This window comes from Bos taurus, chromosome 28 (genome assembly GCF_002263795.3).
Source record: "Bos taurus isolate L1 Dominette 01449 registration number 42190680 breed Hereford chromosome 28, ARS-UCD2.0, whole genome shotgun sequence".
Lineage (NCBI taxonomy): Eukaryota > Metazoa > Chordata > Mammalia > Artiodactyla > Bovidae > Bos > Bos taurus.
In genome coordinates this window covers 27,121,811-27,146,973 of record NC_037355.1, presented here as the reverse complement: position 1 = coordinate 27,146,973, position 25,163 = coordinate 27,121,811, and the positions used below count along the sequence as shown (strand labels likewise).

The 25,163-nt window shown below is 51.6% G+C and overlaps 1 protein-coding gene across 1 annotated transcript in view; it reads right to left on the bottom strand.

Annotated features, from left to right (window-relative positions):
- Positions 1-5,101: 5,101 nt before the first annotated feature.
- LOC132344141 (uncharacterized) overlaps positions 5,102-25,163 on the bottom strand; it is a 38,861-nt gene continuing 18,799 nt past the window's right edge. The window contains exons 3-4 of the mRNA XM_059882670.1: positions 14,896-14,989; positions 5,102-5,675 (exon numbers count right to left, since the gene is read on the bottom strand). Of these exons, the coding sequence (XP_059738653.1) occupies positions 5,226-5,675; positions 14,896-14,989 (544 nt within the window). The 3' untranslated portion in view covers positions 5,102-5,225. The remainder of the gene's footprint in view (positions 5,676-14,895; positions 14,990-25,163) is intronic.

The following is a 25,163-nucleotide window of genomic DNA, read 5'->3' as shown; positions in this document are numbered from 1 at the left end:
CCTGCCCTCTGAGTCTCGGGCTTCCAGCTGCACAATGGGCTGGGGCCACGTCACAGCCTCATCCCCACTCCTTGGTGCTTCTGCCTCCACCTCACAACTAATTTCCAGCTAGCCCCACCCAGCACCATTGTGAGCTCTCTGTTCACTCAGTCTGAACTGCCCAAGTCTCCCCACCCCAGCCCCATGAGCAGGGGGTCGTATTTCTTACCACAAGCCTCTGCTCCCTAGCCACTGGGTCACCATGGATTGGATGGCCAGTTAGCGATGGGGTCAGCCAGCCACAGAGGGAAGCGAACAGTGTGGTACAACCAGATCACCCCCTCACACTCCTACTGAGGGAGTGATGAGACCACTCAGGCCCCCCACTGCCTGGGGCCCCTGTAGCCTTCCGGATCAGGGGGAGGCCAGCTTCACTGTGCTGCAGGGCTCAGAGCTTTAAGCACAGCCAGACCAGCATTCATAACTTGACTCATCAGCCACTTCTGCCTGTGCGGTGTGACCACAAGCCAAAACTCTTTGGAGCCTCAGCTTACTCATCTGTTGAAAGGGAATCACAGTGGCATTGTGTCTTTGAGCTTGTAGTTGTGAGCAGCAGAACCAGCTCTAGAAAACTTAAGCCAGACAGGATTTTCTAGAAGGTTATTTGGGGACGTAGAGCACCAACAGGACACCAGAGGCCAAGCCTGGGGACGGATTTCCACGGCACACAAGAAACAAGCTGGCAAACAGCGACGGCTTCCACTCACCCCTGGGAGGGTCAGAAAAAGTGGGAGAGAGAGGTGAGAGTGTGTGCCCCCCAGGCGGTCCCCCTACTGAGATCATGACTCCCGGGGCTGCTGCAGCCGCAGCTTCTCTCTGCAGGTGTGTGACCTCCTCCCTCTGCCCCTCAGGCTGCCGTTTCAACCCCTGTGAACTTCCCCTGGCCCAAACCATTTGCACTAAACTCCTCTCAAAAAGCTCCTAGGCATGCGCTGTCTGTATCCTGCAGGAACCCCAATTCAGAGGGGCTCCACACGACTGCCCTGAGAACATCAACCCTTCCCACTCCTCCATCCCAGCTTCACCCACTGAGGATCTGAAGCTGGGAGGGTGTCTCATTGATGGCCTGGATCTCAGCTCCCCTCCTGACCGCCCCTACCTAAGGCAGGAAGAATAAAGATTTACCCGCTCATTGCCTGACAGTGAGTGCCTGGAATTACCCTTCTTCCAAGACTTGGAAAAAGGGGCCACTGGGAAGGGGACGGACGTGAGCACTAACCCTGCTTCCTCTTATTCTCTACAAATGTAGTAGCAGTAGTGTTAGTCGTACAGTCGTGTCCAACTCTGTGCGACCCCATGGACTGTAGTCCGCCAGGCTCCTCTGTCCGTGGGATTCTCCAGGCAATACTGGAGTGGGCTGCCATTCCCGTCCCCACTACAAATGTAAGAGTGCAGATAAAACGCTCAGCCTGGTGCCGGGTGCATGGTAAGCCACAGCTAGTGCTATTGGGCTTATTCAGGTGGAATCCTGGACTCTGTCATGGCCACAGATAGCCTCAAACAGACCTCGTTCTTTGGGGCAGCCTAAGTGAGCCTCTGCTGCTGGTCCCTGGGATCCTGACTACGCTAGGGGCAGGCTCACTTTGACGGCCTCTTCTCACTGCGTGCTGCACATGTGCAAGAAAGGCGCAGGACCTGCCTGCATGGAGCATCTACCCTTGAACTCAGCTCGGCCACTTCTCCAGAGACTCTTTCTTTCCATAGGCATTTATGGAGCAACTTCTTTGTGCCAAGCTGTGTACCGAGCACTTGGACAGAGCAGGGAGCAAGACTGACAGTCCCAGCCTTCAAAGCAACAGAGGCTGCAAATGCGGAGGTCACAGGGTGGTGACTGATACATGCTGGCATCTACACTGTGACCTGGAGGGTGAATAGGGGGTGGAGAGCTATCCTAGCCTGCCTACCCTGAAGGTATTTATTTCTCCAGTATCTTCTATATACTGTGTGCCCATCCTGTGTACTCAGGTGGATTCAGAAATTGTCCTCTCCTCCAGGCTGTTACCAGCCTCTCATAACTGAGCCAGCTGAAGCCTGCTGACAGGGCTAGAGATGCTCAGAGAAGGGAACACTCCCTGTGGACTTCCTGGAGGAGGCTGAGATTTGAAAGGCGATGGAAAGTAAGCAGGCCAAAAGGATTCTTTTTCACACTCCCTGATCCACCAGAGGGATTCCCGGTGGGTCTATGAGCACAGTCTGGGAGGACCCTCTAGGGTGCTGGCTGGGCAAGGGGCCACCAGAAGCTGGACACGGGCTTGGCCAGCAATCCCTGTTTCACAGTCCAGTAGGGGCCGCGTGGACCTTCCATGCCAGAGTTCGGTTGGTGTTCTCCGTACACGCACTACACCACCGTCAGAACTAGCCCTCCTGATGTGGGCATCTGCTGTGAATGTGTTCTATCCAGCCAGGAGTGTTCAACCAGTGAATTTCTAGGTTCTGCTTCCAATCCAGGCTGTCTGGTACATTCAAGTTATTTTCTCTTTTCAAAAACAACATGCCTGGAGATTGTTCTATGCAAGTGCAGAGCCTCCACCAGTAGTGTTTACAAGGTTATATTTGGATATATTTAGATACACTGTGTCCCATTTCCCATCTGTCTCATGTCAGCTTCCCACCAAGCAGAGCCTGAGGCAGGGATTCAGGGGCACAAGATTAGAGACGGTGCTTCTTCAGGAAAACCCACATGAGGGAGTGGAGCAGGATAGGCAGGGGGAGAGGCATCGCAGGGAAAGTCTGATCTGGCCTGATGTGGAGGCTCTGGAGAGTAAATCATCTCTCAGCAAAGTTTCCTGCCTGAGGCAAAGGCCAGGATCCTGTCCTCCCATCAGGAAAACCCTGGAAAGAGGCCCTGGAAGGAAGAGGGGCTACTGCCTTCCTGGCTCTGTTGCCAGCAGCTCTAACTGGCTCTCGGAAGTCTCTGGAGTTGTAAGCACTGGGCACCAAACAGCAGCTGGGGAAGGAGGTGGGTCTTCGGACAAGGGGGTCCTGGGTCGGCCCAGCCACACTTCCTACAGCATCTTCTCACCACACCGGCCCCCTTAATCATTTTCTTCCCATAAGCCTGCGAGATTGTAACTGTCCCTCTCTCTCTACTAAAAAAACAAAGCAAAATACTCAATTCCAATCTCTCGTCTGGAGCCTGCACAAAGTAGAAACATGTCAACTCTGTGTAGAAAGAGAATGAGTACAGAAAGAAAATATGAATACACCATCTCTGTCTTCTGAGTGCCCCAAAGAACCCCTGGTTTCTAACAGAATTGCCTGAAAGTCCCTCCTCTACTGAGGGGCTGGGGGCCAGGGGGAAGAGTCAGGCCTGAGGTCTGCTGTTCAGTCGGCAACTGCATGATTCAGGGCAGGTCACATCCCCTCTCTGGGACAAAACTCAGAGGAGAGATATGGTTGGCCCACCGTGCACTGCGGGGGTCAGGATGGGGTAGGCCAATCTGGGCCTGACCCAAGATCCCCACAGGTGGCAGGCAGGGGCTCCTGCAGCCCGGCAACACCCACAGCACTCACAGCCCAAGGAGACAGATAACGGCGCCAAAGTGCTCGGGGGTACTGAGAGCCGTGGTCTCCTGGCTGGACCCTAGCTTCTGAGCCACTCCTGTTACGCACTCTGTGCCAGGCAGTGGCTACCCCCTCATTCCTGCAAGGGCTGGGGAGAGGGGGTTGCTGGGAACACCCCCGAACGGCCCCCAGCACTCGGTGCACCCACAGCTGCACTCTCGCTCCCCATAGGTGATGCCAATCCCAGTCCTGGGGCTCACAGGGATGTCCAGAGGGTGTGGAGGGGTGAGCTTGGGGTTTCAGCGGGTGCTTCCGCCCACATTCCTGTGCACATCGGTGTGTAAGGCTCTGTGGTGGCTGCCGAGTGACAGGGAAGAATGCTACCTCGTGTGGCCTTCGTGGAGTCCTCAGTTTAATTAGGGAATGTGTGTTCAGTCACTCAGTCATGTCCGACTCTTTGTGACCCCATGAACTGTAGCCTGCCAGGCTCCTCTGTCCATGGGATTTTCCATGCACGAATACTGGAGCGGGTTGCCATTTCCTTCTCCAGGGTAATTAGGGAATAATGTACCATTATTCTCAATATCAATCCAGCTCCGTACGGTTTACCAAGGCCTTTCACACACACACACACACACACACACACACACACTGTCTTTGAAATACTTTCCACATCATTCCAATGGAGGACTCTTATCCCCATTTTATAGATGAGGAAAAATGAGGCCTGCAGCTCCAAGGTCACCCGGTGAAGAAATAGCCTAGACTAGATTCAACATCAGACCTCCAGACACTAAATGCGCATGCTTTCCGCTGAGCCCACACTGAAATAGGAATTAATGAGGCTGGTGTCTTGGAGGCAGCGAAACAATATCATAAATAACCTCAGGGGCCCTGGGCTTTCTTTTTTAATAATTGTTTTAGCAAAGTCAGAGGCATATGGAGCTTGCTGTTTTGCAACCTGCTTTTTTTTTTTTTCTCCTGTCCTTAACAGTATCTTGTGAACATTTCCCCATGTCGTTAAATATTCTTTTACTGGGCCATCATTTTTAATGGCTGTATGGTATTCCATCACATGAATGCACCATAATTTATTTAACCAATCTCTCTGTCGGACCTTTAAGCTATTTTCAGTTTTTCGCCCTCATAAACAAGGCTGTGATGAGCATCCTGGTACATAAATCTTTGCACCCATTTCAAATTGCATCCTTAGGCCTGAAAGGATACATTCTTTTTAAAAAGGTTTTTGATGTCTATGACCACATTTCCTGAGGTTGTTCATTTTCCCTCATCCTCAAAGACAGTTAGAAAAAAACTAACAGAATGAAACTTTAATAACCACAAAATTTTAAAATTTGCCTCGTTGTCCCAAATCAGCAGTTTTGTGACTTTGGCAGATTACTTCCCCTGTCTGGTCACCCAAAAATCTATATATGAAACAAGGGGTTACACTTTCTTCTGATTCTTTCATTCTCATAAGGCATAGGGAGAACCCCAGCTTGCTCAGTGTCGTGGTCCACGCCTGGGTTGGAAAAGAATTTCCAGACATGAGGCAGAATGAAAGGAGAATAGAGTTTATTAGAGCAAGAGACGCTGTTAGAACAGAGATCTGGCTCAAAGGAGAGCTGATCCCTTTCATGAACTAGTAGCCAATTTTTATAGCCTTACGACAAAGAAAATTCCTACTGGAAGGGTGGCATTAGGTGATTGGTTAGGATGTTATAGGGTGGATATTTTACCATATTAATATGAGAGTCAGAAAATGGCCAGTTTAGGTCAGAGGATGGGGGCTCATGGCAACAGTTGCTATGGGGCTCAATCAGTTCTGGAGGCTTTTGTCCTGTGGCCTTGGTATGAGGCTGTATACATATGACCTTGGTGTAGAGCTCCACACTGTCACAGGAGAGAGAAGGCCCTGTGGGCTTCCTGGAAGAAGCAAGGCCTGAACCAGCCCTGAACGATGAATAGGGATTAAGAAGAGGGCATGGAGGGAAGAGCGAGTCCAAGTGGGGTCCCAGCATCCTCTGTTCTGTTGAGCTTGGAGATGGACTCATGGAATCTTGTGTCCATCTCAGGTCAGCCAGGATGCGAGCTGCACAGTCTTCTTGGACAGCAGGTCCCAATTGTCCAGCCTAAAGGACAGGAGAGACTCTAGGGATTTCTGGACCTCACGGACTGATGCAGTAACAACGCAGGACCTCTACCGCCTTCCTCTGTTCCCCTTCAAGGGAGTGAAACTCCTGTCTTTGGAAGTAGGTAAAAAGAGATTGACACCTGTGAGCAGGGATCCTGTCCCCAGGAAGGGAGTGGAACCAGGTGGCACCAAACACTGTGACTTTCTGGTTCTAATAAGTGAGATTTTGGCACCAATATCACCTCATTATGCTCTGATTTGGAAGCTGAAGAGATTCATTCATTGACTCACACACCAGTTGACCAAATGGATCCCTGCTTGGTGCTGGGCACTGTGCTGGATGCCAGACATTCAACAGTGAGCAGATAGTAATGTCTCCTGGAGCTGACACTCTAGGGGGAGACAGGAACTAGAAAAATGATCACTAAATAAATAAACAGATATGTACAAATTTGGACAAGGGCTCTAAAGAAGTACAAGAGCTCTAAGAACAGGAAATGTTTCAACCTTTGGACGTGGCTGGGGAGAAAGTTTGCCAGAAGAAGTGACGTTTGTGATGAGATATAAAAAATCAAGGGCTTCCCTGGTGGCTTGGTAGTAAAGAACCCACCTGCCAATGCAGGAGACACAAGTCTGATCCCCAAGTCAGGAAGATCCTCTGGAGAAGGAAATGACAACCTGCTCCAGTGTTCTTGGCTGGGAAATCCCGTGGGCAAAGGAGCCTGGTGCAGTTGCAAAGTCCATGGGGTTGCAAAGAGTCAGATACAACTTATGACTAAACAAAAACAATCAGAGGTAAGCAGATGAAATTAGGCGAGAAGGGAAAGGCATTCCAGGCAGAAAGTGAAAGTCGCTCAGTCGTGTCCGACTCTTTGTGACCCAATGGACTGTCCATAGAATTCTCTAGGCCAGAATATTGGATTGGGTAGCCTTTCCCTTCTCCAGGGAATCTTCCCAACTCAGGGATCAAACTGAGGTCTCCCACACTGCAGGCGGATTCTTTACCAGCTGAGCCACAAGGGAAGCCTGAGAATATTGGAGTGGGTAACCTATCCATTCTGCAGGGGGTCTTCCCAACCCAGGAATCAAACCAGGGTCTCCAGCATTGCAGGTGGATTCTTTACCAACTGAGCTATCAGGGAAGCCCCCATTCCAGGCAGAGGGAACAACATATAAAAGGCCCCATGGCGGAAAGGAACATGGAACCACTGAGGCCCTCCCAAGCCAGTGGCTGGTGCACAGAGCACGAAGGGAGAGAGGAAGTGCGTGTGTTGAGAGGCTGCCAGGGCCTACGGGGAGGTTGTCATGAGAGGGCTGTAAGCAGGGACAGGCACCCTAACCAGCCAAGCTCAGGGCAGAAAAAGGATGGGAGGACAGGAGATTGGGGAGCAGAGGCTGGGAGCATATCTGTGGTTCTCCCTGGCTCAGCTGGGCAGCCAGGGGGTTGAGTCTGAGCAGGTACCACTGTGGGGCCTTGCCTCCTACTTCTTCCTAGAGACCCAAGGAGACCCTGGTGCCTCAACATGCAGGCGGGGGACTGAGGGTGTGTGGAGGAGAGAGCCAGCCTTTGCTATCCTCATCACAGCTTGTGACAGGCAGTCAGGGGCAGGCCAGGGCCCCCAACATGGGCCGACTGTCATTCTGTTGTCACATGGGGACCTTTCACATAGAATAAGATTTCTACTGACCTTGGCCAGACAGTACACACACACACACACACACACACACACTTGCTTGCTTCTCTTGTTTGCACATGCAAAGGGAGCTTTTGGAAAATTGTCACCGGAGGCCATGGCTGACTTTTCATCCCAGTTCAAGTGAAAAAACAATCCTCCACCACTACGTGCTGAGTTCTGACCTGAGGGAGAGATGCACGGGTAGAGAGATTCAGGAGCCTAGAAAATGTCCAGCCCTCCGAGCTGGTACTTCCACCAAAGTTCTTAACCCTCACTATGACTCCGCCAGGATTAGGTGTCTTGGTGTGGCAGATGGGAAAACTGAGGCCTGCGGATGGGTGGACACAACTTGCCCAAGGCCACACTGCCAGAAGGTGGAGAAGATGGCTTTAGCCCACGCCTGTCAACTGTGCCGTCCAGGGCTCACTTAGATTAAGCCCAGCCGCTGACGGGAACTCACAGGAAAGGACTACGGGACTGGAATTACATGAGACAGAGAGAGCAGATAGCTGGTTTGGGAGTGAAAACCCTGGGCAGAGAATGGACAGAGCTGGGCTCCCTCCCTGACTGACACCCTGGCCTTGGCTAATCAGTCACATAGCAGTCTATGCCTCGGTTTACCCGTTTGCGCATCAGGACCCACAAGGAGGGGTGAGGATCACGGAGGGAGTGCATTTCCAATGAAAACAAAAGCCTGGTACAAAGCGGTAGATGGTATTGTCAGCGTCATTATTCCTGTCATTAATAATAATGCCTGTAATAAATCGCCAGGCTGCCAGACCACGTGCTAAATAAAACGGTGGCCACTAATTTCCCCTCACACTTGTCTGGTGCTCTGGGCTCCTCCAGGCTTCTCCCATCCATCATCCCTCTTTAATCATCCCACAGCCCACCCTCCGAAGGAGGCCTGGGGTAGGGGCTCCAGGAGCCCAGGCCTCGGGGATCAGCCAGTGCCACCTTCTGTAATAGATGGAGACCTGAGGCCAGGGAGGGAGGGACTCACCCAGGATCACCCCAAAAGGGGGAGGAGGAGCTGGGACTTGGGCCAGCTTCCTGATTCTAAATGCAAGCTGCCCACCCCCCACCCCCACCCCCACCCTCACCCTACCCCCACCCCAGTCCATCCAAAAGAATCAGCTCACTGTGCAGGCCTCCCTCCAATCACTCTTACTTCTCCTCTCCCCACTTCCTCCATTCCCATTCACACTTTGTTAGTGTCCATCCCTGAATTTGGCATTCCCCACACAGACATAACCCCCCCACACACATAGTCCCTCCCCCACAGGCTGCCCTGTGGGAGGCTTTCAGTGGTTTCCCAAAGCCCAAACTCTTAAGCCTTCGTGATCAGTGATCAGACCCTAACTGGTAACCACTGTGCTCCACCCAGACCCAGCTTCCCAGCCAGAGGAGAACAATCCATTTTCTCCAAGTTCGCTGTTTACCTGCCTCCACACCTTTCCCTTCAAGTCCCCTGCCTGGAAGCCAGCCCCCCATCTCTGTGGGGTAAAATTTTCCCAAGCCTTCCAACTCCCCTTCCTCCAGAATTGCCCATTTCCTGACACACATCTCCACATAGACGGTGGCCCTTGCGTTGGGAACCCCCAGAGTTCTTGTTTTTTCCTCTCTGCTGGCTTTTGCTGAATGTGTCTGCTTTCCACCCCACCCCTCTACATACGCCCCCTCCACCAGACTGGGAACTTTCTGAGAGAAGAGTTTCATCTAGTCCAAGGAGTCTCATTCAGGAACTCACACACCAAAGGGCTCAACCACTATCTGTTGCATCAAAACTGCATCCAGTAATGCCCATGCCCAGCAGTGTCACTCCTAGGCACACACCTAGCAGAAATGCGTGCGTACAGTCTCCAGAATCTATGTCCTTGTATGTTCCAAGCAATCGTATGCAATAGCCTAAAACTGGAAACAGGTCATGTATCCATGAACAGAGAGTGGGTACTTTGTAGAATAGTATATAGTAGGGAAGATGAATTAAATACTGCCATAGACATCGGGCACATGTGAGTCTCACAGACATGATGCTGGGAAAGAGGAGATACATAGATGAGAACACATTGTACGATTCCAGTTACATAAAGTTCTATATCAGACTAAACTAAGAGGACAGAAGCCACTACTCTGGCCACAGAGTGAGCCACTTCATGGGGAAAGAAATGTCAAGGAAGAGGCAGAAGGGGAAATTTGGGGGTGGTGGAAACGAACACTTTCTTCAACTGTGTGGTGGCTTTTAAAAATTGATTAAATGATGTCAAGCAAATTACCTGACCTCTGAGGCTTTTGTTTTTCCAAATGTTAAAGAGACACAGTGCCGACCCCAGCTTCCTCCAGCTAGCCCAATGCTGTGTGAGAATGCCTTGGGACTAGGAATGGGGAGTCTCCCTAAACCTGAGAAAGGTCCTGGAAAACCTCCATCATTCCATGGACCTGAGACCCTCAGAGGGCTCCCAACACAAACCAGTCAAACTTGAAATTGTTTGTTCCATGCAGGCACCGGGTATATTTCCATCCGGGCCCAGATGAGCAGATGTTTGCCTGGCAAATGACCTGGTGGTGGAAATACAGCACAGCTCCTCCCACTCTCTGGTTCAGGGGTATGCTGATGTTTTAACATCCTGCAGTCAGAGGGAGGGGATGGAAATGCCCTGATTTGTAGAGTCTGCCAACTTCCGTGGTGTAAATACTCCCACCATGGCTGATTTCAAGCTGCCAACATGACACTGGACAGGCATGGTAAAGACATAGGCAGGGCTGGTTCTGTGCTGGGCACCATGTAAGGCATTGTACACGTGTGATTCCATCTACGACTCGCCACAGTGCCACGACACAGCTACTACTAGCCCCAGGTTACAGACACAGAGACTGCAGTGCAGAGTGGTGAGTGCTTGCCTGAGGCCCCACCACTGAGAAGGGCAGGCCTACTTTCTAAGAAGAGCGGGGATTCTTATCGCTGCCCCCACCACCCTCCAGAGCCTGGGCTCTCCCCCTGCATCAGGCTGGCTCACCCGGTTGCCTCCTTGCCAAGGCTGCTGTCCCAGGGGTCTGGGACCCGGTTCCTCTAGGGCCACTTTCCCTCAAGCTTACTCTCCGCCTCCCAGCTCCAGGATTTTGCTCTCCTGGAAAGAGGTTTGGAAACCAGGAGGGGCCATCCCTGAGAGTCTCTGATTGTGACCCCTCTCAATTAGCCCTGCCCCCAAGTAGTACCCCTGAGGAGCCCCCGCCCATCCTTAATCCCCCGGTGACCAACCTGGTTAGTTCCGGCCCCTGCACTCACACCTCGGGTGGACCACAGGTCACAGGCCTGTTCTGCCTCCTTCTCCTCTCACCCTAGACCCCCAGGGAGGGGAGCTGTGAGAGCCTGAGAACTATCAGAGCTCAGTGCTGAGAGCTGAATGCATCTCCTGGGGAAATTCCCAGGCTCTCAAGAATTCCTAGAGAGCCACTGCCCCCAGAAACTGAAACTTGGTTCCAGTTGCAAGCAACAAAGAAAATACTCACCGACAGGGTAGTCAACTCGCTCAGCTTACCTGCCTAGTCCTGGATCTGGGGCCGGTCGCCTGAGAAAAGTATTCTCGGGTTGCAGAAGGAAACATGAGGCCAAGGGCTGACTATGAGCTCCCCTCCTGCCTTGTCTCCATGGCCTCACCGCCTGAATCCAAACCCCTTCCCGCCAAGCGGGGGCCAGGGAGGCGGGACGTGTTGAGGGTGCTTAAGGGGCAAAGCCGGGTTTAGACCCCCAGGAGTTCTGTGCTTCTAAACCAGGGCACCAACCAATCAGTGGGTGCACACAGCTGATTGTAAAATAAAAATGGCATCCCTCATTTGGGTGGTGTTTTAACCTTATCAGTGTGAAAAGCAACAACAGCCATAGCCACACTTTACAAGTCCTACTGTGAGCCCGGCGCTTCCCAGCCTTCTAGTCATAGCTACTAATCCTCACAGCCTGCAGGGTGGCTATTCAGTGCCATTTGGCCGAAGAGGAGCCTGAGGTGCAGAGGGTCAGGTCCCAGCATTGGGAAAGAGTACCTGCTTATGTTCCTTGCTGGTCTCGGCTGTGCCCACAGGCAACCCTGGCCTTTGCCCAGCTACTCGCAGGAACCTTGAGAGAGGCAGAGGGGAGACTGAGTCACCGGCCCAGGGTCTCCCAGCAGTCCCGGAGCAGAGCCAAGACCGCTACCTCAGCTTCCTGAACCTCAAGAATGACCTCTCTGCCCACACACAGGAGTGGGTGGAGTTTAGTTGTTCGTATGGAGACTTGACCTTCATTACAGAATCCCAGCGTTTAAAAAGAAACCAGCATAATCTCAGGGCTGGCTTCACAAGGCAACTGCTTCGGGAATCACTCAGTGGGACTGCATCTCACAGGAGCACGGGGCTCTTGAGCACTCAAAGCCCCTTTTCATGCATTGTTAAGTCTGATCCAACAACCAGCAAGCCAGCGATTGTTTCCTCATTTTACCCATCGGGAGCCTGAGGCTCTGAATGGTGATATGTGGTCCTCTGGACATGAAGCATCTCACACGCAGCCCTAAGAAAAGGCATATTTGCAGGCAGCCAGAGGACGACTGCCACAGGGCTGCGTGCATCTGAATGCCCTTAGTCCAAAAGGCACTAATGAGCTGGAGGGAAGGGCGGGGACTTGGACACAACTGGGCCCTCCAGGTCAGGGCTGATGCCAGCACCTGAATGGACTGTGGTGTGCAGGGAGCCCCAGGAAGCTGTGGCTGGGAGGCCACCACCAGGCTTCTCTCCCAGTGCACTAATTGGAGCTTAGCTGGGTCAGAGGGGCCACGGGGCCCAACCAGAGCTGGTGTTTGGAGCCAGGCAGGGGGCAAACAGCCTTTGTCTCGCCTTTAGGCCCTTTGTCTCTGACCTCAGAGCAGAGGCCTGCACGAGGTTGCCCCTGGGGGCCTGGAATCTGAGCTAATGAGGCAACTTCTGGGCCCCACTAGCCCACTGTGAATAGTGTGCCGAGGTGACAGGTGCAAACCAGGACTGTCCCAGCAAAATGAGAGGCACAGTCATCCGCCTGTACAGTCAGCATCGTCCCCATTTAAAAGACCAGCCAAGGGTCAGAGAGATTGCCACTTGCCCAGAGACACAGAGGGTCAGCCAGAAATGAGACATGAACCCAAATCAGATCTGATTCCAATTTTGTTCCTGCCCCTGGCAGACCCTCAGCCCCCACTTGCATAGTAATATCTCTCATTGATCACCACTCACCCCAGGCCACTGTGTGAGCACTTTACATTCATTATCTCATTAAATTCTCATAACCAGCTTAAGAAGTGGGACACCGAGCATCCCTTTAAAGATGGGGAAATGGGGCAGAGAAGGGCTAAGTAATTCGCCTAGAGTCACACAGCTTGGATGTTAGAGTGCAGAGGACAAACCCAGACAGTGCTAGAGGTACGTGAAGGAGGCTGATGTGGGAGCCCCAGAACCAGGCTGCCTGGGAAACAAGCTACTGTGAAGCACAGTGGGGGCAGGGGAAGAGCGGGTGGCACGTGGAAAAGAGGTAATCTTGGAGGACTTTCTAAAGGAGGCAGCCACCATCTAAATCAGGAGGGGCTGGTTTGGAAGACCGCAGCACAACATCCAAGCTCAGCCACCTCTCTCCTCTCAGCACTCCCGGGCCCCCAGAAGCTCACAGGAAAATGCATGTTCCAGGTTTGACATCCAAACCCGGAGGGTCGAGAGCTTGTGTTTCCACAGCAACCGTGTCCTTAACAGGATCCGATAAAGACATTATTTGGCTGCAGGAAGCACACACGATCTTCTGATTACCGCCGAAGTTATCAAGAGGCAGCCCTCTCCAAGGGGCCCCACCCCTCCTTAGGAAAACGGACGCTGCTCCCCCCAAAAGTGGGAGGATGATAAGGGAGGAAGAGTCCTCACACAAGAGAGGGAGAAATAGGTTGGGGAAAGATCAATGTTTGCCTTAATGGAGTTGCCTGTTCAGCGTTTCTCCTCTTTTATAGATTGAGATAGCATGCTCGTCAGGGATATCTTCATTTCCCAGAGCAAAGAAATTAATTATACACTAATGGTGCGATTCAGAAATTAATTTGTACTACCGTCTAAAATATGTCATTATTAATCAATTGACGGTGTGGAGCTGGCAGGGAGAGGTGTCCGTTAGGGTCTGGGGTGCCCTGGCTGACCTGGAGCTAGACTCACAGGCTGGCGTTGGAGGTTGCAGGTCAGAAAGGCAGGCCTGGGTGTGGTGTAGGAAGAGCACTCAGCCAGGACAGAGGGTGGCTCTGGGCAAGTCCTCGGGGTTTCAGGTCTCCAGTCTGCATACCAGGAGGGTAGGACTCAAGCAGTACTTCTCAGACCTCTCATAGCTGCAGAGCTTCTTCAGTATAACAGTAAGCAGAACCCAGCACCCAAGACACACGGGCTGGGGCCCAAGCCCCTCAGCCCCTGGTTATGGTCCCCAAACTCTGTGGAGCAGTTTGAAAGCCCTGAGGGGAGGGGAGGGCAGAGCTGAGTTCTGGGCCTCCCACACCTGCCTCAGCCCATGTGTCTTGGAAGGCTGGTTCTATGGGGTGGGGGCCTCAGGGTTTGCATCCTTCAGGGAGGCATCCCTGGATCTGTCATGCTCACGACTGCACCTTCAATGTCTGGGACAGGGCCCGGCACACAGTAAGTGCTCAATACGTGTTTGTTATGTGAATAATGGCTTGGCTAAAGTACCCAGCTGAGAGAGGAGAGCCACCTTGGGACGCAGAGATAGTGGCTCCAGCGTTTATTATATGAATAATGGTTTGGCTAAAGTACCCAGCTGAGAGAGGAGAGCCACCTTGGGACGCAGAGATAGTGGCTCCAGCGCCCGTAATCTTACCCGTCACCACCCTTCTCCCAACAATACTGGTTAATATCAACTGTTTCTCATACTTGTGCTGTGCTCAGTCACTAAGATGTGTCCAATTCTTTGCGACCCCATGGACTGTAGCCCACGAGGCTCCTCTGTCCATGGGAATTCTCCAGGCAAGAATCCTGGAGTGGGTTGTCATACCCTCCTCCAGGGGATCTTCCCAACCCAGGGATCGAACCCAGGTCTCCTGCACTGCAGGCAGATTCTTTACTGTCTGAGCCACCAGGGAAGCCATGTCTCATGCTTACCAGTCACCAACAGGATTTACTCCTCTTCTGTGGCTTGATCTATGGTGGTGGGCAGCGTGCACATCATTATTCCCATTTAGGAGATAAGGAAGTGAGGCTCCAAGAGGCCAAACTAGCACAAGGGCGGCCAGCTGGGGTGCAGGCGAGGGAGCACTGGCATGACAGGGCAGGAGTCCCACTCAGCCCACCTCCCACTGAAGGGAAAGGCCAGAGGATTCAGCCTGCATGCAGAACAATTCACTAGTCTGGTGGTGCTCCAGAAGAACCACAGGGACATGTGGGACATGAGAATTAAAAGGAGCAACCACATCATTTTTCAGAGGGGGAAATTGAGTCCCAAAGAGAGGAAGACTTGATAAAGACCTCCCAGCAAAGGAACGCAGGGAATCCCTGGCGATTTACCTGCTGAGGACGGTGCCTCCCTGTCCTTGGTGACTCGGGTATTGGTCTCACTAGAACCCGGAGGCTGGACAGGATGACCCTCAGCGCTGTAAGGCTGGAAGATGAGTGAGTCAGAAGTGAACAGTAAGTGAACTGGCCGGGAAATAGCAGAATCAAAGATGCTTTCCCAGGTGATCTGTGGGCTTCGTGAGAAGCAGTGAAAAGAGCTTCATGATGGAGGAGCTGCTTCCCCTGCCCTAGCCTCAACCCTGCAAGTGGGAAAGAGCCTTCTTGTGCTCTTTTAATAAATCAACATTTATTGAGAATCTACCAGCCATCTCCCACTTGACATTCTGCTAGTCTTCAGCACTATCCCATTCATGGGGGAAGAAACTGAAGCCCTGAGAGTGAAGAGACTCCTCAGAGTCACCCAGTCTGGTGCAGGGCCCAGGATGCCTGGGAAGCAAGGGAGCTGTGAAGCAGGTGTGAAGAGGGATGGGGAGGAGAAGGAAAATGTTCAGCGTGGTTTCCCTGGAGACGCTGACTGCCCATAGCCACTCTCACCCAAGACAAATAATAATTATAATCCACAACATCGACAGACACTTGAAGTGGCTCTCCATCTCCAGGGCAGGGGGAGGGACCAGGCAGTCTGCTCAGGCTTTGGAGCCAGCAGTGCTGTGTCCTGGCCTTAACTCTGCCCACTGTGGAATGTTGGACAAATGGTCCCCCTGTTTCCTCATCAGTAAAGTGAGTTAAGTCCCTCAGGTTTGGCATTGGGTTGGTTCGGGTAGAGGTGGGTGGGTTTGAGAATAAAAGATATGTGTGTACTTTGTCGCTCAGTAGTGTCCAACTCTGCAACCCCATGGACCGTAGGCAGATTCTTTACCACCTGAGCCACCAGGGAAGCCCATGAATACTGGAGCGGGTAGCCTATCCCTTCTCCAGGGGATCTTCCCAACTGAGGAATCGAACCAAGGTCTCCTGTGCTGCAGGCAGATTCTTTACCAGCTGAGCTACCAGGGAAGTGTACAGGTATGGGTACGGGTTAGTCGCTTAGTCCTGCCCAGCTCTTTGCAACCGCATGGACTGCAGCCCACCAGGCTCCTCTGTCTATGGGATTTTCCAGGCAAGAATGTTGGAGTGGGTTGCCATTTCTTTCTCCAGGAGATATTCCTGGCCCAGGGCTGGAACCTGGGTCTCCTGCACTGCAGGCAGATTCGTTACCAGCTGAGCTACCAGGGAAGTGTACAGGTATGGGTACGGGTTAGTCTCTCAGCCCTGCCCAACTCTTTGCAATCCCATGGACTGCAGCCCACCAGGCTCCTCTGTCCATGGACTGCAGCCCACCAGGCTCCTCTATCCATGGGATTTTCCAGGCAAGAATGTTGGAGTGGGTTGCCATTTCCTTCTCCAAGGGATATTCCTGGCCCAGGGATGGAACCTGGGTCTCCTGCACTGCAGGCAGATTCTTTACCGTCTGAGCTACAAGGGAAGCCAGCATAGTTAAGCTATTAATACAATGAATGCCACTGGAAGGCAGTAAGCTTGTTGGGTTGGGTTGAGTTTGGACTGAATTGGACAGGAGAGCTGACCCTGAGGGAGAAGTCTTGGGGGCTCAGTTGATGCTCATGGACCCATAGCAACACACATGCCTGGTTCCCTGTTCCTTCCTCAGTGCTTATTACAATAGAACTAGGCTCAACCCCAGAGAAAGTAAGACATGCTTAAATGTGTATTGCTCCAGCTGCCTTAGGAAACCTCTCAGTAATCCTCCCAGAGAAGCCCCCTTTTAAACTGCACAAGGCTTGGCTCCTCTCTCCGTCCAGTCATGTCCCCCCTGCTTCCTAAGGTCCCCCTTAGGGATCTTCTTAAGGTCTGCCTTAAGCAATCACACCTGGCAGCTAAGGGGCCAATACGTGCGTGCTAAATCACTTCAGTCATGTCTGACTCTTTGTGACCCCATGGACTGTAGCCTGCCAGGCTCCTCTGTCCATGGACTGTAGCCCGCCAGGCTCCTCTGTCCATGGACTGTAGCCCGCCAGGCTCCTCTGTCCATGGATTCTCCAGGCAAAAACACTGGAGTGGGTTGCCATGCCCTCCTCCAAGGGATCTTCCCAACCCAGGGATTGAACCTGTGTCTCCTGTGGCTCCTGCATTGCAGGCAGAATCTTTACCACTGAGCCACCAGGGGTACTAGGTATTTCAGGGACGTTGGGGCTGGGAGAGGGCAACAATAAGATAAGTGTGTGAAAACCGTTATGGGCTGAGGCATTCTCTCTTCTGTGTGTTCCAACACATTCCTGTCCTAGGGGGCAAGTATTTAGAACCTTGGGGAAATCTACCTAATCCATTCATTAGCTCCTTTTGCATCTGGTCCTACTCATGACAATGTTGCCTTTCCAGAGAAGCCTTCTGAACATGATGCTCTAAAGCCAAAATATGAGCTCTCTAGGGATCTCTGTCTCCTTGGTAGTATAGGGAAGGGGGGATACATTTTGAAAATTCAAGGACTTTTCATTCACATCAAGCCACAAAATGAAGGGGACTATTCACTTCCTCTAAGTCAAAGCCAGTCTCAAGTTTGGAGATGTGCCCCCAACATCATGCCATGGTTATGAGAAGTTACCCCAGGGAAGGGATCTCTCTAGAACCCACTTCCTTCATATGTACCACGTAACTTCTCCGCGTGGCTAGCATGGGCTTGCTCACAACATGGCAGTCTCGGCATATTCAAATTGCTTACATGGCAGCTCGTGAAACCAAGGTAGGAGTTGCCAGTGCTTTTAAAGGCTTAGCCTGGATCTGGCACAGCTTCACTTCTGCTGCTGTTTACAGTCAAAGCAGTCACAGGCCAGTCAGGATTCAAGGAAAGAAGACACAGATCCACTGTTGAGTGGGAAGAGGGTCTAAGACGCTGTGGTCTTATTTACCCCACCGTAGGCATATTAGTTTTCTATTGCTGCTATAACAAATTATCACACATTTAGTGACTTAAAATTCACAGCCATCCAGTAGGTCAGAAGCCTAGGCACAGCATGGCTGAGCTGGTTCTTTGTGATTCAGAAAATTAAGGTTTTCTCAAGGATCTGGGGATAAAAACCCACTTTGAAGCTCATTCAGGTGGTGGGCAGAGTTCAGTTCCATGGAGTGGTAGGGTTGAGTTTCCTGTTCCTTTGTCAGCTATTTCCACCTTCTACAGGCTTCCTGCACCCTTTGGTTCACAGTCTCCTTCCCCCATCTTGAAGCCCGCAATGGAGACTCAAATTCTTCTCAAGGTTTGCATCTCCCTGGCCTTCCCTTCCGATTCATCTCCCCACTGACTTTTCTGATTTCAAGGGCTCCTGTGATTATGCAGCGTTCATCCAGATAATCCAGGTTAGCCTCTCTATTTTAAGGTAAGCTCATTAATAACTTTAATTCCAGCTGCAAAGTCCTTTCACACCAGGAAGTGGATCTGTATTTAATTGAATAGCCAGAAACAGGAAACTTGGGGGAATATCATCAGAATTCTGCCAGCTCAGATCATCATCCTTTCCTAGAAAGGATGAAGAGTAGTACACTGAGCAGCAGTAAGATCTGGAAGGATACAGAGAAAGAGGTGTCCCTGGCAGGAGGTGCGATAGAGGCAAACACCTCCAGACAAGACTGTCAGCGCACGCTGGGGAAAAGTTCACCCATTCGGATGTTGTCAGGGGGTCTGAAGAGGCAGTGGAGGGCAGGACGTGGTCCCCAAAGGGGTCCACACTGAAAAATCAGAACTGCAGAAGGAACCACACTTTGGTTCAGAGGTAATTAACTGGGATCTCAAGCACCCCTCTGGAAGTGGTAAAGGCACACAGTGGTATTCAGAATGCCCTAAAATTTGAAAAATACTATCTATACATGGATACATGCATTTTCTTTCTAGACAGAAGCTTTTATCATAGTCTCCAAGGAGTCCAAGACCTACAAAAGATAAAGACCATTGATTGTTTATTTTTTCATTCTACTCATTCTTATCAGAACCCATCTATGAGCTAGGCTCTGTGCTGGGCACTGGAGAAGCCAATACAAACAAGAAAGTCTCAGTTCTCACCCTTCATGGATTTACAGTCACGTGGGTTATGGACAAGTGATTGGACATTGACAACTCAGAATGACGTGGGCTGAGACAGGCAAGCACAGAGCATCCTGGGAACATGTGTAAGACATGCAAAACTCAGGCTCAGAGGTTAGCCAGGGCTTTCTGGAGGAAGTGACACCTGAAGAAGTCAACCAAGGTAGCAGGTGGAAGGCATCAGAAGAGGATTCCAGGCAAAGGGGTCTCAAAAGCCTAGAGATGCCAAAAATATAGTGTGCATGCCTGCTGAGTCACTTCAACTATGTCTGACTGTGCGACCCTGTGGACTGCAGCCCACCAGACTCCTCTGTCGGTGGGATTCTCCAGGCAAGAATACTGGAGTGGGTTGCCATTTCCTTCTCCAGGGGATCTTCCTGACCCAGGGATTGAACCCAGGTCTCCTGCATTGCAGGCAGATTCTTTACCGTCTGAGCCACTAGGGACGTCCAAAAAAACACGGCACCTTTGTGGAAATGCAGCCGTCCTGCTCTTCTCCTAGGCCATCTTGAGCCCTTCCTCCCACTCCTCTGGATGCAGATAGGTCTTGTCTGCGTGCACTTCCGTTTTGTCCACCCTCACCTCTAAGGCTGGCAGATTAAGAAACGTGGCGCATTGCACTTGTGCTACGTGACTTTGGGCAAGTCGGTAACCCCTCTGGGCCTCAGTTCCCACCAGTTGAATAAGGCAGTCAGAAAGTTCTTGAAAACCCTGGAGCTCAATCTACGACCCTGTCTGTCCTGTTTGGGGAACATCCTTACTCTATTCAAATCTCACCCAAACAACAGAGCAAAGAGAGCTGGACCTGCAGGGGGAGAGGGGAGACAGGCTGTGACCTGGTGTGCTGGGAGAGGTGAGAGAGGGAGCCTGCTCCCCACCTTCCAGCACAAGCCCGCCACTAATGAGGCCTGTCTTTGGAGTAATTAGCCTCAATCACAGCGCGGTGCATTAGGCAGACACGGCCTTGGTGCGGTTGTGACTCCCAGGACACAGGGACCCAGGGCTTTGAACAGTGCATTACAGCAGGGGATGTGTCCTAATGTTACTTAATTACCCCAGACAGCCTCAGACGTAATCGAGCCTGGATGGGCTGGCAGGAACGGGTGCAGACGTCCAGAGGAGGCTGATGCGTTTATAATGATGCTACTTTGCAAGACAAATCCGGCCTTAGTGGGCTGACAGTGAGGAGGCCAGGGTCGGGGTGGGAGGGAAGAGGCTGCAGTGGCATCTAAACAAGGGCCACTTCATGCCCCAAACCCTGGGAAATCTTGATCCTAGATTGACTGGATGTCTCCATTCATCTGTCTGAGGCAGCAGGAGTTTGGGGGGATGGGAGGCATCTTTACTTTTCATCCTTCATCCGAGAGGCTGTAGGCCATCAACGTTTCCCTCTTTGTTTTTTCATTTCCAGCCGGTGGTCAGTGATGGATAAAGGAGGATGCACTGGCGGGGAGTAGTCAGTGGACACTTCAGAGAGAGTGGAAGGCAGGGTAGTACCCTCAAGGATGCAGTAGACAAGTTTGAAAGAAAGCCCCAGGGCAGGCAGATGAGCTCTAAAACACAAATCTAGACACTGAGCTTTGAAGGCACACTCTCAGGACAGTGCTCCTGTCAATATGTGTCTCCCCAGAGGCCAGAGAGATCTAGTGATGTGGCCCCTGAAAGGTCCTTGAAAGCAGGGACCGTGTCTGCCTTGCTCACCGTCATTCCCAGCAGCTAGCACAGTGCCTGGCCATAGGAAGTGCTCAATAAGTACATGTCAGTATGAATAAGGAAATGAATGCCACTCACCCACCTGTCCACTCGGGCTAGTTATTTCCCTCAGTGGACCTTGGTGTCCTCATTCAGGAAGTAGAGCTAATGATTCCCAGATCACCTCCTAAGGGCTCCAATGGCACCTGTCAGATTAGCTGATGGCCATCATAGCACTTTGAATATGTGGGACCCCCTAACAGAGGTGACAGAAGCCATCACACGTGGGGCCTGCTCTCTCTCCTATCTCCTCTGCCAAATTCCATAGGCCATACTGACCACCTGGACCAGTGGGAAGAGGAGATCTCAGTAGATAAGACTATGATGAAGCTGCTCTAGGCTTGGAGAGGCCAAGGACTAACTTGTGCTTTTCTCCTTCAGTCCCTCTCTCCCTCTTGGGCTGGTCTTGATCCCCACACACCCAGGAAATTGGGTTTCTGGCACCTTGAGTAGTGATGCTTCCAATAATTTCAGGAATGCCTTCCATGGAAGAGAAAGTTCTTTGAGGAAGTTCTTCCTGAATATTAGTAGAGAGATAATGCCACTCAGGTGGGGGCTTGTTCAGGGGTTAGTTTCAAATGCCAAGTAGAGATGTTACTATAAAAGGCATTTGGGCTAGTGCTTCCCATCGATTGTTAGATAGGCAGGCAGGAGGGACTTGGAAGACAACCTGCCTGCATGGGATCTGATCTAAGACTCAGAGTTTGGGTGGGGGGAGTGGAGGTAGACTGAAGACTTGGGGTCTAGAGCAAGGAGGAAGAGAAGGGGCAGACAAATCATCAAGGCATCCAGTGCTGGGCAAGAAGTTGCGACCGTACCCTCCCACCCACCCTCAACAGGTGAGGACAGGGATACAGTGAAGCATCATCTTCTCTTCTCCCCCTCTGGACCACCTGGGACATTTTTAAGAATCTCTGCCCCCAGCTTGCTGCGTGAATTTAATTCCTGGGCTTGAGCATCTCCACTTGGACCATGAGCGGGCTGGACTATATTGGTGCTCTGTCCCTCCTAACTTTGACATTCATCTGCCAGTCACACAAAGGGGGCTATGGGAGGCACTGGCTCTTCTGGGGATCAGGATCCCTGTCGCTGCACCCCAGAACCCACACATCTCCTCCCTTGGGACCCAGCAGTCACTGTGACCTACAATGACTTTGAGGGATGCTGCTCTGTACCCTGCCCAATGGGCCATGTGCCAACACCTGCCTTCTCCCCATGCGCCATCCGTCACTGTCTCTGTGTGTCGCTGGGAAGACAGCTTCATTAGCTCCTCCAGAGCCATCCATCCCCTGGTGCAGAGACAATGAAGCCCTCCCACCCACATCAGGCTGGGAGGGCCCGGAACCCTAAAAGCAGTTTCTGCAGGGCCATCCTGCTGTCCCTCCTCCCTGTATAGCTGTCCCGCCAGAGGTCATAGGTGGTTTCCACAAGGCAGGAGGCCCCAGTGCCTCAGAATGTGTTCCCAACAACTCCCTCACCACCTGTCGTCTTGCCTGGAGTCCCACCATTAGAGGGGTCACTGAGGGACTTCCGCCTGCACAAGTCTATTACAAGACATGCACCTCCCACAGGAGAAGGGAGAGCACTGGACTAAGTGGTGAAGGTGCTCCTTTCTCTGCTCTGTGACTTTGGCAACTGGTTTCCCTTTCCCAGGCCTCAGTTTTCCCATCTTAAAATGAGAAAGTTGACCTAGGATCTAGATAATCTCCAAGCCTCCCTCTTCATATCCAGTATTATGAAGTTCCGTGCAGGAACTGTGTGTGTGTGTGTGTGTATGTGTGTGCACCCACTCAGTCGTGTCTGACTCTTTGCAACACCATGGACTGTAGCAAACCAGGCTCCTCTGTCCGTGGAATTTTCCAGGCAAGAATACTAGAGAGACTTTCCATTTCCTACTCCAGGGGATCTTCCTGACCCAGGGATCAAACCCTAGTCTCCAGCATCTCCTTCATTGGCAGGTGAGTTTTTTTCCACTGGCACCATCTGAGAAGCCCTATAGGGGAATTCTAGGGTCCTGAAAAGAGGTCAGTATATCTGAGGGGAAGGAAGTATTCTAGCCCCTCTGCAGGAACCGGGGCCATGAAGCACATGGCTCAGGTTTGTGAGACAAAATCGAGTCAGTTAATGAGCATGGTTCTCCCCTTTAAGCTGCTTCTTAACAAGTGATCCCCAAATGGCACTTTCAGTGACCAGACCTGGCCTCAGGGGCTCTACCAAGTAGTGAGCAGTGGGCAGAGTTTCCCACACCAGTGCCTTGGTGTCTGGGCTGATAATAGATGCAGGAAGGAGAATGATTTCTTCCAAAGGGTCAGGAGATGATTCTGCTATCCCTACTGAAATGGAGAGGGAATGCATACTTCCAGGCTATCTTGAGTTCTTCATGGGTTTAATGGAGAAAAGAGAGTCATACCTTCCCACCTACTTGCTCACCTCAACAGATGGAAACCCCTTGGTTTTCAGAGGACCAAGGGGAGGCGGCAACTCACCTGTATTGCAACAGTGTACAAGGAAACCTCCATCTCCATGAACAAAATCACATTGTATCCTCCAAAGTTGAGCTCCAAAGAAACAGCCTCTCTCCATGGGGCAGTCTGGGTTGTAGTTGGGTGGGTGGATGGGAAGCTCTCTGAAAGGTCCCTAAAACTGAACCTCATGCAGCCATGATAACTGTGAGGGTGCTACCCCTAACTGATAACAGTGAGGATGCTGGGTCAACCCCCAAAGGCTCTGAGCAAACAGAGATGGAGTCTTATGTGTATGATCTGGCATGTCTCAGCCACCCCACTGGCAGGGTCCCATGTCTACATGAATGCAGCCTTACACATTAAAGCCAGCATGGAGTGGGAGCCCCAGAGGGATTCTGTCTCAAAGAAGGGGCCACAAGCCTCAGCTAACTCTTCCTTCACCAATAATCTTGAGAGAGCAATTATGGTTTTAAAAGTGCTTGGTCTGCCAAAATACCACACGTACTCACCCATGCCCCATTCACAGTCATGAGAAACTCCAGTAAGACACTGATTGCTGACTCAGAGCACAACCCTGCTTGCCCCTGCAGAGCCATATAACACGTAGGTCTGCTCTCAAGCCTTTGACACAAAATGTTGGAATCACATTAAGCATAAGGCTATTATTGCCTGATAAAGGGCCCAGAGAGTCAACTCTCCCAGAGATTAGAAATGGAGAGAGGCAGAGGAGGGAGTTGAGCAGTGGGGAAGGGATGAAAAGGGAGATTGTGGGAGATTGTGTCTGGGACTGGAAAGAATGCTCTTCTGGCTGGTATGAGGATAATGTAAAGAAGTGGAAAGGGATCAGAGAGGACCTTCAGGGCCTGGTTAAGAAATTTGCAACTTGATCCTATGTGCATAGGGAATCTATTAAAGGCTTTGGTAGCAGAAAGGGCTAGAACCTGGAGGGCCCTGAAGGGACACCTAATCCAGCTCTTCATGCTACAGTAGGAAGCCCGAGACCCAGAGAGGAGAAGGACGTGCTTCAGGTCACCCAGGGTATTTAGAACCAGGGCTAGACATGGAAAGTTTAAGTCACTTCTGTGCCAGAAGTAATTGTGTTCCAGGCAAAGAAGGGACATTCCTGCCCCTCCAGCCCTGAGATCTCTGCCCCATCTAGGGCTAGTACACAACTGGAGTTGTATACAACCTGTATACTGAAAGCAGTATACAGGTCACAACCTATATCCCAAAAGCTGTGTACAGGTTGTGTACAACTCCCAGCTACCCAGCTTCCCCCTGGAGCCACAGGGCGCAGTGGGTTTTCAGCACCACTCACACTGTGGACAGTTCCCACCCACATACTTCCTACAGGGTGTTTTGCAGGTGCTCTCAGCACCCCACAAGCCTCAGGGTGCTCCTGGCCACTCCGTTTCCCTGCCAAGAAGCCCTAGAAAAGGGGCGAGGAGGCTGTGAGGAGAGGGGCTGGTTCTATTATCAGGGGTCCAGATGTAAAGTGAATGGCTGTGATATTTATCCCTGTCGTCGCTAATAATAAATGGCCTGATTTGTCAAGTGAGGACCGATTCAAAGATGTCAATTAAGAAGAGAAAAAAGCCCTGCTGTACTGTATTTATCTGCTGTGCAGATGCTTGGTGGAGAAAAGGACTCCAGAGCTGGGGCCTCTTTGCCCCACCACTGCCCTGCTTCTGCTTTCCTTCCACTCCCCTCCCCTGCCTCACCTTCTTCATCCCCCTCTCTTCTGCCTCTCTTTTCCTTCATGCTTTGTCCCCTCATTTACTGCACTCTTTTCTCCCTTTCTCCTCTCCTTTTTATTTCCCTTCTCAATTATCACCTTTCCCTCTTCTAGTCCACTGGATGGTTTCACCTTTCACTGTTACTCTTTTGCTCATTAATACCTTCTCTTTGTCTCCCCCACTACATTCCTGAATCTCTTCTCCCAGGTCCCCCTCTCCTGAACCTCTGGCTGCTAT